At 24.5% G+C, this 16271-nt stretch overlaps 2 protein-coding genes across 3 annotated transcripts; one reads left to right on the forward strand and one right to left on the reverse strand.

Moving 5' to 3' along the window:
• The first annotated feature begins 138 nt into the window (after positions 1-138).
• On the forward strand, positions 139-10737 carry LOC126906253 ((Lyso)-N-acylphosphatidylethanolamine lipase). 2 transcript variants are annotated; one of them, XR_007704213.1, is made up of 9 exons: positions 139-385; positions 557-635; positions 713-795; positions 2290-2674; positions 6443-6591; positions 6992-7109; positions 9656-9842; positions 10242-10338; positions 10527-10737. XR_007704213.1 is itself a non-coding variant. In XM_050686675.1 (8 exons), exons 2-8 carry the CDS (start codon positions 586-588, stop codon positions 10608-10610), a joined length of 1056 nt encoding a protein of 351 aa, XP_050542632.1. In that variant the 5' UTR covers positions 140-385; positions 557-585; the 3' UTR covers positions 10611-10737. The 2 variants fall into 2 exon arrangements, 1 of the variants encoding a protein (XP_050542632.1); XM_050686675.1 differs by lacking the exon at positions 10242-10338 and having other exon boundaries at positions 140-385.
• On the reverse strand, positions 10662-11355 carry LOC126906304 (uncharacterized). Its single transcript, XM_050686836.1, has one exon. It carries the CDS (start codon positions 11217-11219, stop codon positions 10725-10727), a length of 495 nt encoding a protein of 164 aa, XP_050542793.1. The 5' UTR covers positions 11220-11355; the 3' UTR covers positions 10662-10724.
• Positions 11356-16271: the final 4916 nt, after the last annotated feature.

Raw genomic sequence — 16271 nt, forward strand, 5'->3', positions numbered from 1 at the left:
ACATAAAAACGGTAACACTGAAGATGACTAGCTGCTGATAGTGGTGGGGGTCGCCACAATAGAATGGTTAAAAGAGCCGATCCATGTTTTAAAATTTCGACTTTCGTTGACACTATTTGTAACGGCCCTGATAACATCACTACCAAGTGAAAGAAAATAATAAATAATATTTGTTGCCTTAATATGTTATCTCAAAAAATAATGATAAGAGATTAATTATTATTTTTCATTACAATACATTTTTCTAAGTAAAAAACTACTAGTAAAACGAATAAAGTAATCAATTAATTATAAATATTGTTTACTCATTTATCAGTGGCCATTCAATTTATAATTTTAAAAATTAATTCTGATAATACTTAGTTATTATTCAGAATAAATTAATGTAAGTCATTACAATTTTTTAATATTAATAAGTTAAGTTTACAATAGAAAAACTGAGTTTGTTTATAGCTAAATGTGTTTAATATATATTGTTTAAGAATGTTGATTGGAAGTTTTTTTACTCTATAGCTAACAATTATTAATAGTTTGAAAAAACTTATTAAATGTTTAGGTTTCAGTTAAAACCTATGTTATTGAAAAATGATAATAATGTCTACTGATTGTGATGTTGAATCATCTTTAGTGTATAGGTATTTATTATCCTTAATTATTCAAATTATGTATAATAATATTTTTTTGTTGTAAAATATAAAATATTTATTTTCAGAGGGGCGTTTTTTTGGAGTTGGCTTCCCAAAAGTGCAATGTCTTGGAAATTTTTAAAGGAAGCTGAGCAAAAATTATTGTCTTGTGTGTACTATTAATAAATTCTTTATTGCATGTCATGTACACTAGTGTATTAAACTACTCATAAATAACATAAGGAATATATATATTTATCATTTATGAGTTATAGTAAATCAATCACCTTGTATTTAAACATACATATATCAGGGTAATTTGATCAAGTTGGTAATGCAGTAGTGCCTTTTCATTGTTATGGGCCATATGAGCGTTAAAAAGAATACATGTATATATGTGCTCTTATGGCCCATACCAATGAAGAGGCACTACTGCATTACATTCTTGATCAAATCAATCTGATATATGTATGTTTATATATAGGGTGATTGATTTACTATACCTCATAAATGATAAAAGATGCAAAAACATTACAGTTTATGATACAAAATCATTTTTAATGAAAAGAAATAAAATGTACCTAAGTTTTTCTCATTTCCCATCATGGTACAATAAACCAGTAGTTCTTATCACACACCAAATATTTATGTTACTGTATTTATCCGACTACTATTTTATTTATTAAATCCCCTACAATTAAAATAGTGTTATCTTGTAGCTCAACAAAGATTTGTAACAAATAAAATAATTACATGTATAACAGCACTAATATTTTTAAAGATAATTCATGAGAGATAGTTAGTTAAACATCTTGTAAAGAAAGTTACCACATAATCAATAAAATAAAAATAATAATAATAAGTTTTTTATTTGTTTCTTTTAGTTTAATGTTTCTCTTAATATTTCAATCATAAAGCTTTTTATATTCTCATTCCTTAAAACCATGTGGTAAAGGATTTCAACTTTTGGACAATTATTTAGGAAGTTGTTGACATATTCATATCTAGGTGAGAGGAAGAGTATGGTCAAAAAATGTCTACTTATATAAATAGCAGCACGTTCTCTTCACCTTCAATCATTACTTTAAATTGTTAAAAATTTCTAAAAATAGTTATCAACCAGTCATTTTTTTAATTAGATCATTATTGTATAAATAAGCTAGTTAATTATGTGTGTTGCTATTTAAAAAATTAAAGTAAACATCCTTACAAGATATAAGGGCTAAACATTAAAAAAATTGAGAAAACATTGAAATAAAAAATTATTAATATTATTTTTATTTTACGATTAATTGAGTGATTCATGATAAGTGAATTACTCTGTATATACTGGGGTCCCACTGTGATTTATTAATTTGACTATATAAACTGACATTAAATAATGGAGGGACACACTATATATATATATTATTAAATAAATTGTCTTAAAAGGGTATAAACTAAGTATAAATTGAGAGTATAAACACAATAAGTGTTAATTTAAAAAATATATGTTAATTATATAAGTTCTATTATTCTTTTTTTAATTGTAACATAAACCACTCAAATTAGAAGTTTTTTATTTGTAAATTTTTATTATAAATTATTCCTTTTTGTCATTCTTCAAATTACATTATTTATGTATACAAATTTAATAATTTTTAAAAGAATAAATATATTTTAGATGTAAAATCTCCATACAGAACAAGATATGTTGACTTAGGTCCTATAGTTGAACATGATGAAAAAATATGGACAATAGAAATTAATAGTGATAAACAAAAAAGTCCTTTAGTCCTTTTACATGGATTTGGTGCTGGTATTGCATTATGGTGTATGAATTTTGATGGACTATCTAATAATAGTCGACCTGTGTATGCAATGGACTTATTGGGATTTGGTCGTAGCTCAAGACCTCAGTTTAGTTCAAATAGTGAAAAAATTGAAAAACAATTTGTAAATTCTATTGAAAAATGGAGAACAGAAATGAAAATAGAAAAATGCATTTTATTAGGACATAGTTTTGGTGGATATTTAGCTACTGCATACACATTACAATACCCAGAAAGGTACTGTACATAATTAATAAAAAAATAATTATAAAGTTACTTAGATTACTAATAGTTTTATTTGTTACTTAAATTCAAGTTAAACATTTTACTATTAATCAAAACTTAGTTTATTGTAATGTAACCTAATATTGATTTTATGTATTGAAACAAAATATATTACGTATTTAGGTTACCCCTCCAATGTTAAAATATTGACTAAAACTAAAGTTATTTGTTTGGTAGAAAAATGTTTTTTTTTTAACTGTCATATGAAAATAATAACTTGGTTTAATCTCTCTCTCAGAAATTTATTTGAGCTATGACCTTGGAACAAAAACATATCTTTGAATTAACAACTGATTTTGTATCCAAAAATTTAATATTCTTTTAAAAAAATACTTCAGGACTTTAATACAACAGTGTGAATAGTGCAGATACTAAATTTTATGTGTATAATATAATTAAATAGTATTTACAGCTAAAAATTTTTTATTCATCATTTATTTAAAGGTTTTTTTTTCACAAAATATAGAAATTTATTTCGATAAATATATCACTGTATATACCACCCATCTTATACATGTATTTCGACCACAATACAAATTTCAGTCTTAGTATTAAAATCAGTATTTTTTGATATTTAACAATGTCAAAATAGTGAAGTGCCTTTTATTGCCAAAACATTTCTAGCTATAATTAAAGACCAGATAAATATTCTGTTAAAAAATTTGAAATATAATGCTTATCTTCTATAAAAATAAAATTTTTATTAAAAATATTCATTGTTTACCTAAAAACCTTATATATGATGATATTATAGTGTATAAACTTGCAAACATATATTCATTATTTTAACACCATTTAAATTATTTTCAAAAAAATATTCATTACACTTATATGAGAATAAACAAAAAACTCATTTTTACTTCAATTTTTTGCTTTCAAGTTTGAGAAATTTATTTTTTGAATGAATCTTCTATAGTTAATAAAATTTTCCACATTTCTTATTTCCGTATGACTGTATACACTCAGTATCTATATGAAGAACGTTTAAAATTTGGTTTTTAGTTATAGGATATTCAATAATATATGTACATTTGTACATATATTATTTATATTATTATATATGTAGAAAAATTTATTTTGAATTTTTAAGGTCTTAGAGTATTTTTGGGAGTACTGTATAGGTGTGCTATAAAGCTCTCCTTACATCATCTATGTGAATATACTTGTATATCATTTATTATGAAATGTATGCGTTTTTAAAAAATTTCTGAAATTAAAATATTAAATTTTTACTGCGTTAATAATGTTGTATTATTCATATAATCATGCTTAAGAACTTCCACTGAAAAAATTCTCTACTTTTTATGATTAGTAGTTAGTCTCTGGCAAAAGCGAATTTCCCAGAGGTGCTGCAATTTCAACATTGGCTGTTTCATTTAGTTATGATAATTTACATTTTTTCGAATTTCTTTTTAAATAATGAGTTTTCTATACTTGTAAAACAAATAAAATAGGTGGCCAGGGTGAAAATTTAGTTAATTTTCAGGCATGCTATTAGTTCTTGTTATGATTATAGTTTTAATAAAGACAATAACAAGTTTTTTTTTTTCTTAAATATTTTCCTTTAAATTACCTGTTTGAAGTAAGTACACTCTAGCGTAAAGATATGTGACACACAAAATTATTTTTAATTTTAGTTTACTTGATTAATTAGCTTATTATATTAACAAAGAAAAAGTTAAATTAAATTGGATGTATGTCTTTTTGCAACTAGGCAACATCTTTAAAACCTTTTTTCTTTAGTACATTTTCTTCACTACCCAACCCAACCTGTATCATTAGCAGACTTGAATGAAAGGTGAGCCATGTTCATTGGGTTCACAAGGAATATGGACTTATAAAGAGTAATAACCTAGTCTTCTATTTCACCTAATTGGTAAAATAATTTTGAAAAATTCAAAGATTACTATGATTATTACATTTTTTACAGGTTTGGTCATGATATGAGGAGAGAGAAATCGGAAGCGGTAAGCACAGTTATAGAAATGAATATTGAAGGAAGAAGAGATGAAGGAATGTAATTGAATGTGGTATGAGGACGGCTGTTGTGAGCGTAGATGATGTGGATGATCGTGTTAAATAGAACTTTAGGATAAGGGTGGCCGACCCCAAGTAGTTGTAATTAAAGAGAGGAAAAAGAAGAAGATTACATTTTTTACAACATTTTTTAGCTTCGATGCGAAACTGAGAAGGTATCAATTTTACTATGATGTGTTTTTTTTGTGTTTGTTACCATTTTTTCTCACCAAAGCGATTTCTTCCAACAATACGTCAAAAGATGACAAATCGTATATAGTTAAAGACATTACCCTCAAAATTTGAAAATAATTCCCTCGTTCCCCGCAAATGGGGGAAATATCCAAAAAAAATTACAAATTTAAAAATCGCAACTTTTTTACAAAAACTAACTTTTTTAACTTAATTTTTGAAAATGTTCCGAATGTTCCTAAATGTTCCGAAAATACTGCGTCCTTTAAACATATATGAAATTAAAGCTTATTTTATGTACTATAAAATGAAAAAAAAATTTTGTCCCGACGACCTATCTTCTATACGCAAATGGCTACCGTATTCAAAAATATGCTATTTTTCTATTAAAATTCTAGGTTTTGTATTTTATTTTATTTTAAAATATCTTATTAGGAGAATACATGGTGAAAATAGCTACCGTATTTAAAAATATGCTATTATTGTGTTAAAATTCTTGGTTTTTTATTTTATTATAAGGGGATTACACTGATTTTCATAAATATGATATCAATCTAAATGACATAGTATAAAAAATTAATCATATTTAAATTTTTTTGTTTCTTTGAAGTCGAGAAAAATAACTTTAAAATTTGAACTAGCTAAATTTCCATTTTTATTAAGTGACGAATGCGACGAACGGTTTCTGAGACGGTAACACTTGGGTCTTTCATGCCTGTGGCACTGAATTTTTTTTTAATTCTTTTTGAGTTAAAAAAAATGTTTAACTCATTTGATTTTTATCTAATTTAAATTCAATAACTTAAATTCAATAAATATCAAGGATTCCATTATTGTAGTCTTCTCTCGTGAGAAGAAATTCATATTAATATTATTTTACTATGTGGTTTTTTTTTTGTAGCTATCATTTATTTTCTCAGCTCTCATTTGACCTACTTTTTTGACAAATTTTTTTTTTAAATTAAACACTATCTACAGATTTGAATTGAAGCGTTTTTTATGATAGTGATTTTAATCACTGTCAGATATCATCTATACTGGACCCAACTATGCCACGACCCCACTGTGCAGGGTTTTTTTTTATTGATGATTTTGTTTAGTGCTATTATACCATAAAAGAAAATAATTGTATCTTAGTTCATTTAATTTTTATACATTTTTTATATTTTAAATTATGTTTTATATGCTAAAACATGTAATGGAAAACCAAAGCCTTTTAAATAACCAATACTGAGATTTAGTATTTGTTAATTTTTTTTTTTTTTTGTAGTTAATGCAATATCTTGATTTATATGAATCTAAAATTAATTGCAGTTTAAAAAATTTCTGCTGAACAACCATTGTTAAAAAAATAACAATTAAGTTACCTTCCCTGAAAAGCTGTATTTTAGCATAATTCATTTTATGACTACAGTATAAAATCATTCTAATACAGAATACAATTGCATAAGTTATAATAATATAATTATATAATAGCTAATTAATTATATAATTCGATTATAATATATTTAGAGTTCAACATTTGATTCTTGTTGATCCTTGGGGATTTCCCGAAGAAAGAAAAAATCACCATAAAAATGTACCTTGGTGGGTTAAAGGAATATTTTATGTTATTAAACCGCTGAATCCATTGTGGCCTGTAAGATTTGCCGGACCTTTTGGTAAATTCATTATTTTAATAAACAATTGAAACAAAAAGACAAATTATAATATAGTACACTCATTGTTATTTCAAGGGACATGCTATTTTAGGTCTTATTATAATCAATACATGTTTGAGGCATTGTATAGTAATATTTTAAAAAAGAAAACAAATGTGAAAACTTATGAAATTAAAAAATATATAATAAAATTAGCGGGGAAAAAATTGTTTAAATACTATTTAAATTCTTCTGAAATATAAATATTTAAAAAAGAATTTAATTTCAATAAAAAAAATTGTAATCCTTTATTTAGATATTGTACAACAATGAGTATAGTATGTTCTTTGCAAATATTAATAGTAGTAGTAATATTAAACATATTTTAATTAAATAAATAAATTTATAATATAATTTATAGGTAACTGGATTGTTGCAAATTTACGATCTGATATATTAATGAAATATGAACCCATTCTTGGAGACAAAACATCTATTATTGGAGATTATATTTACCAATGTAATTCTCAACGTCCAACGTAAGTATATATTCTTATAACAAGTATATTTTAAATAATTTTGTGTGCTGATGCTGTAGAGTAATAAGGATTTTGTTCTAAAGGAATATATAGGGTGTTTAGTAAGTAAGGAAATGGGTTTCTATTATAATCATTATTTGTAACAACGGGTCTGTTGAATCTTTACTATGAAATTTTTTTTTCTAGAGAGGGGATCAATTCTTTAACCACCCTTATTTATGCACTTGATCAGTTGTGATAAAAATTAATTATAAAGGTGATAGCTTAGTTGTTCTAAAACAGAACTTGGTATACATGAACTCAAGGGTGTAACTAGAAATTTGAGTTGACAGGGAAAAACGTTTTCACCATTTTTTAAAACCTTTTTAATATTGCATTAAATCCTAGGTATGTAATTTTAAGCAAATAAATGATGACATTTGTTTTTTTTCCTTAAATGAGGAGCCTGCCTTTATTTGCAGAACTTCAATAATTGGCATTTTTTTTTTGCTTTAATATAAAAAAAAGCCACTATAAAAATACCACTACTATGTCATACCAAAACATTTATATTGAATATTTTTATGTTTATATTGTTTTTACATTTTTTTAATCTGTGTGTTATAAGTTCTTTTTTAGAGTTTTAAGTTCTGTACCTTATTTATTTGCTTTTGTTATCGTAATTAAATAGACTAATTATAATCAGAATTCTAAGTTATGCATTTAACAAATGAAAATAGTTTAAGCCATAAAAGTAATTCCTCATATCCCATATAACCGTGAATATTTTTAAAAAATATTTGAATGGGCTAGCGAATAGTTTCAAAAAATATTCAATTAGTTCTATCTAAAATTTTTATTAAGTACACTTAATTATAATAAGAAGATAATTAACGAATACTTAAAATAAATTATTATACAATTAATAATAGTAAAAAGTATCATTTTATTTATTTTTAGTTTGTGAGTCGTTGGTAAAAACTAATAAATATGGGTCAATTCAGTATTAAATTCGTTTTAGGTTCATCCCTTATTTCTTTTAAGTGTATCAACTTTATTTTTTCAAATGGCAATATACATAATTAACTAACTTATAGGTTAGATAATAATATTATTAATAAAATGACTAATCAATAACAACTTCTGGACTAGTATTTCAGAAGTTATAGCATTTTAAAAAATGAACTGGGGTGAATTGGAGGTATATATTAGGATAGCTCTTATTTTATTAACTTTCGTTGATCGATCTCCAATTTTGTTATTTATTATATGAAAGTTATTTGTGTAAAATTTAGTTTTGATAATTTATCCCCTTCAGGTCCAAAATAGAGTAGAAAATTCGCTCAATAAGGTAATTTTTCATTTTTAAATTATTATTTTTAAAACTAACACACTTAGCATAACAATGTATAGAATATAAATTATAAATTTTAATATTTTCTTCTAAAATGGTATTTACAAAAATTTTCTAAAATTATTTTTACTTGCCCAAAAAAATAAAATAAAAAAATAATTTGCTAAAATTCATTTTTTGAATATAAATCATTCTTAATTTTCGAAATAATCATTTTACAACAAATGTTTCGTAAAAAAAAATATGTTAAGTTAAATTTTCTAAAATTTTGGTCATATGTAAAATTATAGTCAGATTTATAATTTTGCTGTTTTAATAAAACTAACGATCTAAATAGGATTGTTTAAAACTATTTATTCAGGGTACTACGATTATAATAGGATACAATTAATAATAAAAAAAAATATTCGAAAATGCCCATCACTAATAAATACAGTGCTTTTAATTCTAGTAATCATAATATAATTTAATAAAAATAACATCTTTTTATCTTTTAATCAAAAAATTATTTTACTAAGTTTTGTAATGTGTATATTAAAACTGATTATGCAAAATGTCAAGAGGATGTAAATTTCTTTATCCTCCTTCTGTCCATGCATGTTAAATCCCATAGGGTAACAAATTTTAAAGGATTTCAAAAATGTATAAATCACTTTGTTTCAATATTTAGTTACTTTGCACTCATTATTATTATAATGGTGGTGATTGTTATCTTAATTAACATAGTTTTAAAAAATGTATAAATAGAAAAAAATTATTGAAAGTCAGGAAGTGGTTGTTGTAAAGATAAAAAGATTTAATATATTTTATACAAAATTTTTGCTCTGACTGTAAGTTAAGTTATATGTTAATTAATATTTTTAATTAGTTCAAATCTCCAACTCATGCCAAAAATCCAAACATTTTTGTAATAATAATTTAATTGAACCTACAATTTTTTTTGTATTTCAATACCTCATCACAGTATTTAATGTTTGAGTTACTACCTTATTAGTGATCATGCTGAAATGTTCTTATATTAATTCACTGGTTTTATGAGTGGTTAGATATCCTTTGACTTTATATTAAATATAAAAGCTGTACTTGAGAAATTTTTTTCATTATTTACAATTAAAAAATTAAGAAATATTTTTATCTAGATACAAGTGAATAATTAATAGGTGTAAAAATATTTGACATTTAATTATATGTATGTTTATAAAAAAAATTTTAGAGGTGAAAGTGCATTTCATCATTTATTGAAAGGTTTTGGTTGGGCTAAAAATCCTATGATAAAACGTTTTCACGACATACACAATGAAGTACCAATCACATTTATATATGGCCAAGATACATGGATGGATCAAAGTATTGCAGATGTGGTTAAAAAAGAAAGATTGAATGGTGTTGTAAATATTGAAGTGGGTTCAAAAATACTTTAAATACTTAACTATAATTATTAATCTCTAAAATATTGAAATCTAAGGAACATAACCCAAAGCTCTTTTTATATAACTAAAATGGGGAATACATAACAAGTTATAAATTAAATTAAATTTTTTTTCATTATTCTATTTTAGACTTGGAAGGCTGTTTCAAAGTCTGATTTAATAGTTCTCTTTAATTACTAATTTTATTAAAACATTTATTTTTTTCTAATTACCTTAGTAGAATTTTTCTAGTTTAAATATATTTTCACATCCAAGGTAAACATAACATTTTTCAAAAGACTCATTTAAAGTTTTAAACAATGTATTTTTTTTATACATTTCTTTAAATTTTATTTCTAACTCAATTTATAAAAAAAATCTGATTTATAGGAATATTAAGAAAAATATCTGAATATGTGATAATCAAGAAAATGAAAAATATGTAGTTATGATCATTTTTATTGGAGGTGGCAAAATTAATGAATGAGTTATGATAAACACCTCTTTAATTATTATAGTAAAATTATATAGGTGTTCAGTAAGTAAAGAAACAGGTCAATTGCTACATACAATAAGAAAAATAGAAACCTGTTTCCATACTTATTGAACACCTATATATTCAATGTTCGTTTTTATTTTATGATTAATATATTTAAAATTTTTGATTTTATTTAGAAAATTCCTAATGCTGGTCATCATGTTTTTGCTGATCAGTATGAAAAATTTAATGACATAGTAAATAAAGTTTGTCAAGAATAAATTATATTAGAGGATCATGTCTAACTATTACACCAATAATTGTTACTTCAATGTTATCTATATATCTTTATTTTTATTGTTTAATACATAAATTTAAAAAAAATATAATGTTATTTATGCAATTTTACTTAAATCCATATCATCATCATCAGATTCTATAGGTTTTACTTGACTCATAAGAAGAAATTTGTCAATTCTATCTGTAGAATCTTCATCCATATAGGTACTATATGGTTCCAATGTTCCACTTTTTCTTTTAATCATACGTTCAGTGATTGTTTCCAATCTTCCTTTTAATTTGAATATTTTTGCCACCATACTAAAACTTCTTAAACTTACATCATCAAAGGATTTCAATTTGTATAAAGGTTCATGTAAGGTTGGATCTCTTATAACGCGTATTCTATTAACAGTTATTATGGAACTTAACCATTGTAATGCATCTAAGTGTGTGTTTGGATCATTTACTAAGTCAACTAATTTAGGTATTAATATTCTTATTTCTTCAAGTTGTAACTTGGATGACACTTCAGTAATTGATTGGCCAGGAAGAATCTTCGGCAATATATCCATATCAAAAAATAAAGTAGTAACATTCATAATAGTCATAATTAAGATTATATATAATTACTTATCATTTTTTTATAGTATAGTTTACATAAAAATAATTCTCCTTGAGGATCCTTAATAATGAACATCTAACGATTTCAAAGAATTACACTACTGTATCATGTTTATAATTCAATATATTAGTTATCTTATCAATTCAATATAACCTAAAATAATCGCGACTGGAAGTTAGCACTTTCTATCAGATACAGCTAAAATATATACCGCTAGAGGGCGTCACTTAGTTCAAAAAAATGTTACATTATATTGTACTTTTAGCAAAGTTCCGAGGGGTGTTCACTTAAAAACTATATTCCAAATAAAAGCTCATTAAATTTCTTATCTAGTGATATAGAACCCAAAAGGTGCTCGAATGTACAAATAACCCACATAATAGAAATTGCCAGGTCGTAAACAATACATATTCTACAACCGGCACTTTGTTTTTTAGTATTTTTGACTTAATTCTAAGACGAGTCCAGACAATAATTAAATACCAACGAAAAGCTTATAAATTTTCCTATTGAATGGCATAAGTCCCAAAGAGTACTTGAGTGTCCAAGTAAACCATATGAAAGAAATTGCTCGGCAATATCTACGATCGTGAACAATATATATTCTCCGATCGGCGCTCGATTTTTTGTACTTTTGACAACCCTTTGTGACTTATGCCATTCGATGGGAAAATTTATAAGCTTTTCGTTGGTATTTAATTATTAAGTGAACACACCACGGAACTTTGTCAAAAGTACAATATATTATAACATTTTTTTTTAACTAAGTTTCGTCTTCTAGGNGTCGTAAACAATACATATTCTACAACCGGCACTTTGTTTTTTAGTATTTTTGACTTAATTCTAAGACGAGTCCAGACAATAATTAAATACCAACGAAAAGCTTATAAATTTTCCTATTGAATGGCATAAGTCCCAAAGAGTACTTGAGTGTCCAAGTAAACCATATGAAAGAAATTGCTCGGCAATATCTACGATCGTGAACAATATATATTCTCCGATCGGCGCTCGGTTTTTTGTACTTTTGACAACCCTTTGTGACTTATGCCATTCGATGGGAACTTTATAAGTTTTTCGTTGGTATTTAATTATTAAGTGAATACACCACGGAACTTTGTCAAAAGTACAATATATTATAACATTTTTTTTAAACTAAGTTTTGTCTTCTAGCGGTGTATATTCTAATTGTATCAGATTAGAAATTGCTATAAAAGGAATTGCTAACTTCCAGTGTCGTACACAGAAATTAAATTTGGGGGGTTTTTTTGAAATTTAAAGAAAATTAGATGTGACACTGCCCATATTGTTCGCTTACAAAAATTCCTGTTTTCGATTACTTTATTGTGGAAATATTTATAGTATGATATGATCTTTTTTATAGTTATTACTTATTGTTTATGGTTCAAAATTGTCGCTTAGCTTATAAATTTGGGGGGGGGTTAATTCCCAAAACCCCCCTTTGCGTACGCCAGTGCTAACTTCATACACATAAATAATTTATTGTATATTTTACTCGAGTATACTACAGTTGTCCTACCTTAATAAAAGAAGTTGTTTAACAATTATTCAAATATTAAAAGAAGTCTATATTAACTGCTTTATATAAATAATTTATGTAATTAATAATTAAAGTTTTATACTGATCAATTTAAATAAACCCGAGTAGCAATTCGAGTTCATACTGGGTTCATTTAATATAGTAACAACGGTGCTGAACTGAGTTCAAAACCCGTTCACAGCACGGTTCAAAATGAGATTTGAATACGGATTTTAACATGGGGTGAACCGAGTTCTACAAAAGTTCAGTAAGAGTTCAAAGACCGTTCCTCGGTTCAACTATAAAACCCTCGATAACAGTTCAATAATCGTTCATTAGTTCAATAAAAGCAAGCTCTACGACGGTTCATTAATTCATTAGCAGTTACGGTATTTAAAATTAAATTTATAGGTTTTGTAAATATTCAAACATTTTATAATTTTAAAATAATAAATTGTATTACTATATACACAATGTATAAAATAAAATATATTATATGTAAATATAAAATAAAATAGTTAACCTTCGAATTTTAGGTTTATTTTATATTAAATGATAATTAGTAAACAATTCATTCATACAATTTGATTATAATTAATATAAATTAATAACAATAGTTAATTTTAAATAAAAATAATGATGTTAGCAATGTCAGCCATTTATTTACTGTAACTCAGTTTGATTTATTGTTGTACAATATATACCAAAAAAATCCAATAAAAATTTTTTATCATAATAAGTTAATCACTAAGGTGTTATACAGTTTAGACAAGAAATATATAGTTAATATTAGTACAGAAAATTGTGAAATTGCAATAGTTGATATAACAAATAATATTACTGTGGTTATAAAAACAATTAGTAATTTTAATTTAATTTCCATGAAATTGAATAAAAGAAAATCATTGCCATAAGTACAACAAAAGAAGTAAAACATATAAGTAGCATTCAATAAGATGGCATAAGATTACCATGTTTTTTTTTTTCTGTTTTTATTTTGTTTCCTAAATGCTGTATTTTTTTTTCACTATTAATAAAAAAAACTGTGAAATAATCTAAGTGGATAAATTTTAAAAATTATTTACAAAAAAATGAAATGTTGATTGAATAATAAAAAAAAAAAAGGATTTTATTGCTGTGATGCTTTATTACCAGAATGCTTTAAAATATTAGCTATTATTTTGTTAAATGTTCTTTCGTGTTCAGGTATTATGATTTAGCCAGACATAGCATCTATTTGGTGTTGTCACAAAAACTAAAATTTGAGGCCATTTCTCTTGTCATACAAAAATCAAATGCTGTTCTCGTATATGCACTGAAACTTTTAATGGTACCCACTTTAAGCAACAAAACATTTTTCTGGAAAGAAAAAAAAAACAATAACTCATCAATTATAATTAAATATAATATAATAATATAATTAAATTAATATAATTAAGTATAATCAATTATACTTTGCTCCCAAAGAATAATTTTATTTAAAATAATATACCTATAAAAAATTAATAAATTATATAAAAATAATTAACAACTATGCTTTGGGTATAAAAAATTTTATAATTTACTATTATATAATAGTAAATATATTATATTTATTATTTTTTATTATTTTAAATAAAAATATTTTAATACAATAGAGTATAAAGTTTTAAAGTTATTTCATAAATGTCAATAGATATTTATTCAGATTTCTGGAGAAGAAAGAATATAGGGAGTTCAAATATTTTTGTGTAAATGATAAATTATTATTAGTTATTGCACTTCCGGTTAATATGAACTCAATGTTCAAAAATGTTTATTGAGTTATATCAATTTACAATTAAGCGCCAACACATAAAGTTCAGTTAATAAACTATACAGAAATTAACCTTTTAGTGTTACAGTATTCAAATGTTTGATCAAGTACATGGCTATGCTTTGTAAAATATTTATTATACTTATAAAAAAGACATATTTTTTAAATATTGGAAATTAAAAAAGCATGATATCCATCAACATTTATTTATTGTAACTATTTGATATAGTGAAGTAAAATTAACATGATATTTCATAAGAAGTATTTTATTTTGGTTATTATTTAAGTTATAAAATAATTGTGTTTTGGATATTGGGTATTTTAGACAACCTAGGTATATAGATTTCTGTTTTGGGAAACTACTGTGAATAGTTTTATTTATATCTTAAAATTATTTAGGCTACATGTAAGCCTGTTCCTCATAGATTAAAATGTGCCTTTTATAGGTTGATTTGTATAAAAATCTTGTTGATTTAATGGTATAAAGGTTACAAATAATTACAAAAATGAGTCTGATGAAAATCTTGTTTAATGTAAAACCCTGTTAATTGTTAAACGGTGAAAACCTTTATACTTTTCATTTATTTAAAATTTGAATTATTGAAATATAATTTTCATTCAAATAGATGCAATTCTTTTTAACTTAAAATGTTTGATAAATTTAAATTATTGAGTAGTACAATAGAGGGATTTTCATTAAAAATCAACAGTTTTTTAAGAGATGGTATTTCAATGTATACAATTTTGAGAAATATATAAAATGCACCATTTTAAATATTAAAATACAGAAGTAATTTGTATCACATGTATCAATAAATAAGAAGATCTAAAATAAGCTAGAGCTGACCCCAAATAGTTGGGATAAAGGCTTAGGATATGATGATAACGACAATGATATATGATTAAAAACATTTTAAGCTCATGGAAAATCTTGAGGTATCTGTTAATAACTTCATAACAACATAACTAACGATAGTACTTTATTAAAATAAATAATTTTGCATTATAATTATAATTAATCATAATACAAAATGTGAAAATTTAATATATAATTTACCACTTGTATCTATTACAATTACAATAAATGTAGTTACTAAAATGTATGATTATCTTTTAAAAAAATAATATATGCTATTATTAAAATTAATTAAAATAACTATTTATTATTTTAGTCCTAAATTTAAATTAAATGTACTTACATTTTATTGAACTTTTCAGTTAAATATATATGTGAGAGTGAACAGGGATAAAGAGCAGTCTTGACAAGTTATCTAGTCGCTGTGAAAATGGCGAATGTCTCAAAACATAATTTGTAAAGAGAAAAACGATCGTTGATAATTTGAAAAAATGTCACAGTAAAAATTAAATAACAAATAAAAATCGCGCGAACTATAGCTGTTGGTCAACGGTTACTGACACGTCTGGTTATTCCGCCAAAAGTTCGTATGTTAAATTTGCGCTATAGTCTCAATGAAAATAATTTATAACTATTATTTTAAAGTTTTTTTATTAATGTACTAATCAAGGGATAATATGTCTAATAACAATATAAGTGAATAAAACTATTTGAATGGCTATAACCGTTACAACGATTCTTTCATTATAATGAAAGAACTTTGATGAATCCGTACAATTATTTTGAACATTGAACGGTCCCAGCACTTATTAAAAATTGTTCGGTTATTTATTGAACGCTGAACTTTCCT

Source organism: Daktulosphaira vitifoliae, unplaced genomic scaffold (genome assembly GCF_025091365.1).
Source record: "Daktulosphaira vitifoliae isolate Bord-2020 unplaced genomic scaffold, ASM2509136v1 Scaffold_1, whole genome shotgun sequence".
In the NCBI taxonomy this organism is placed as follows: Eukaryota; Metazoa; Arthropoda; class Insecta; order Hemiptera; family Phylloxeridae; genus Daktulosphaira; species Daktulosphaira vitifoliae.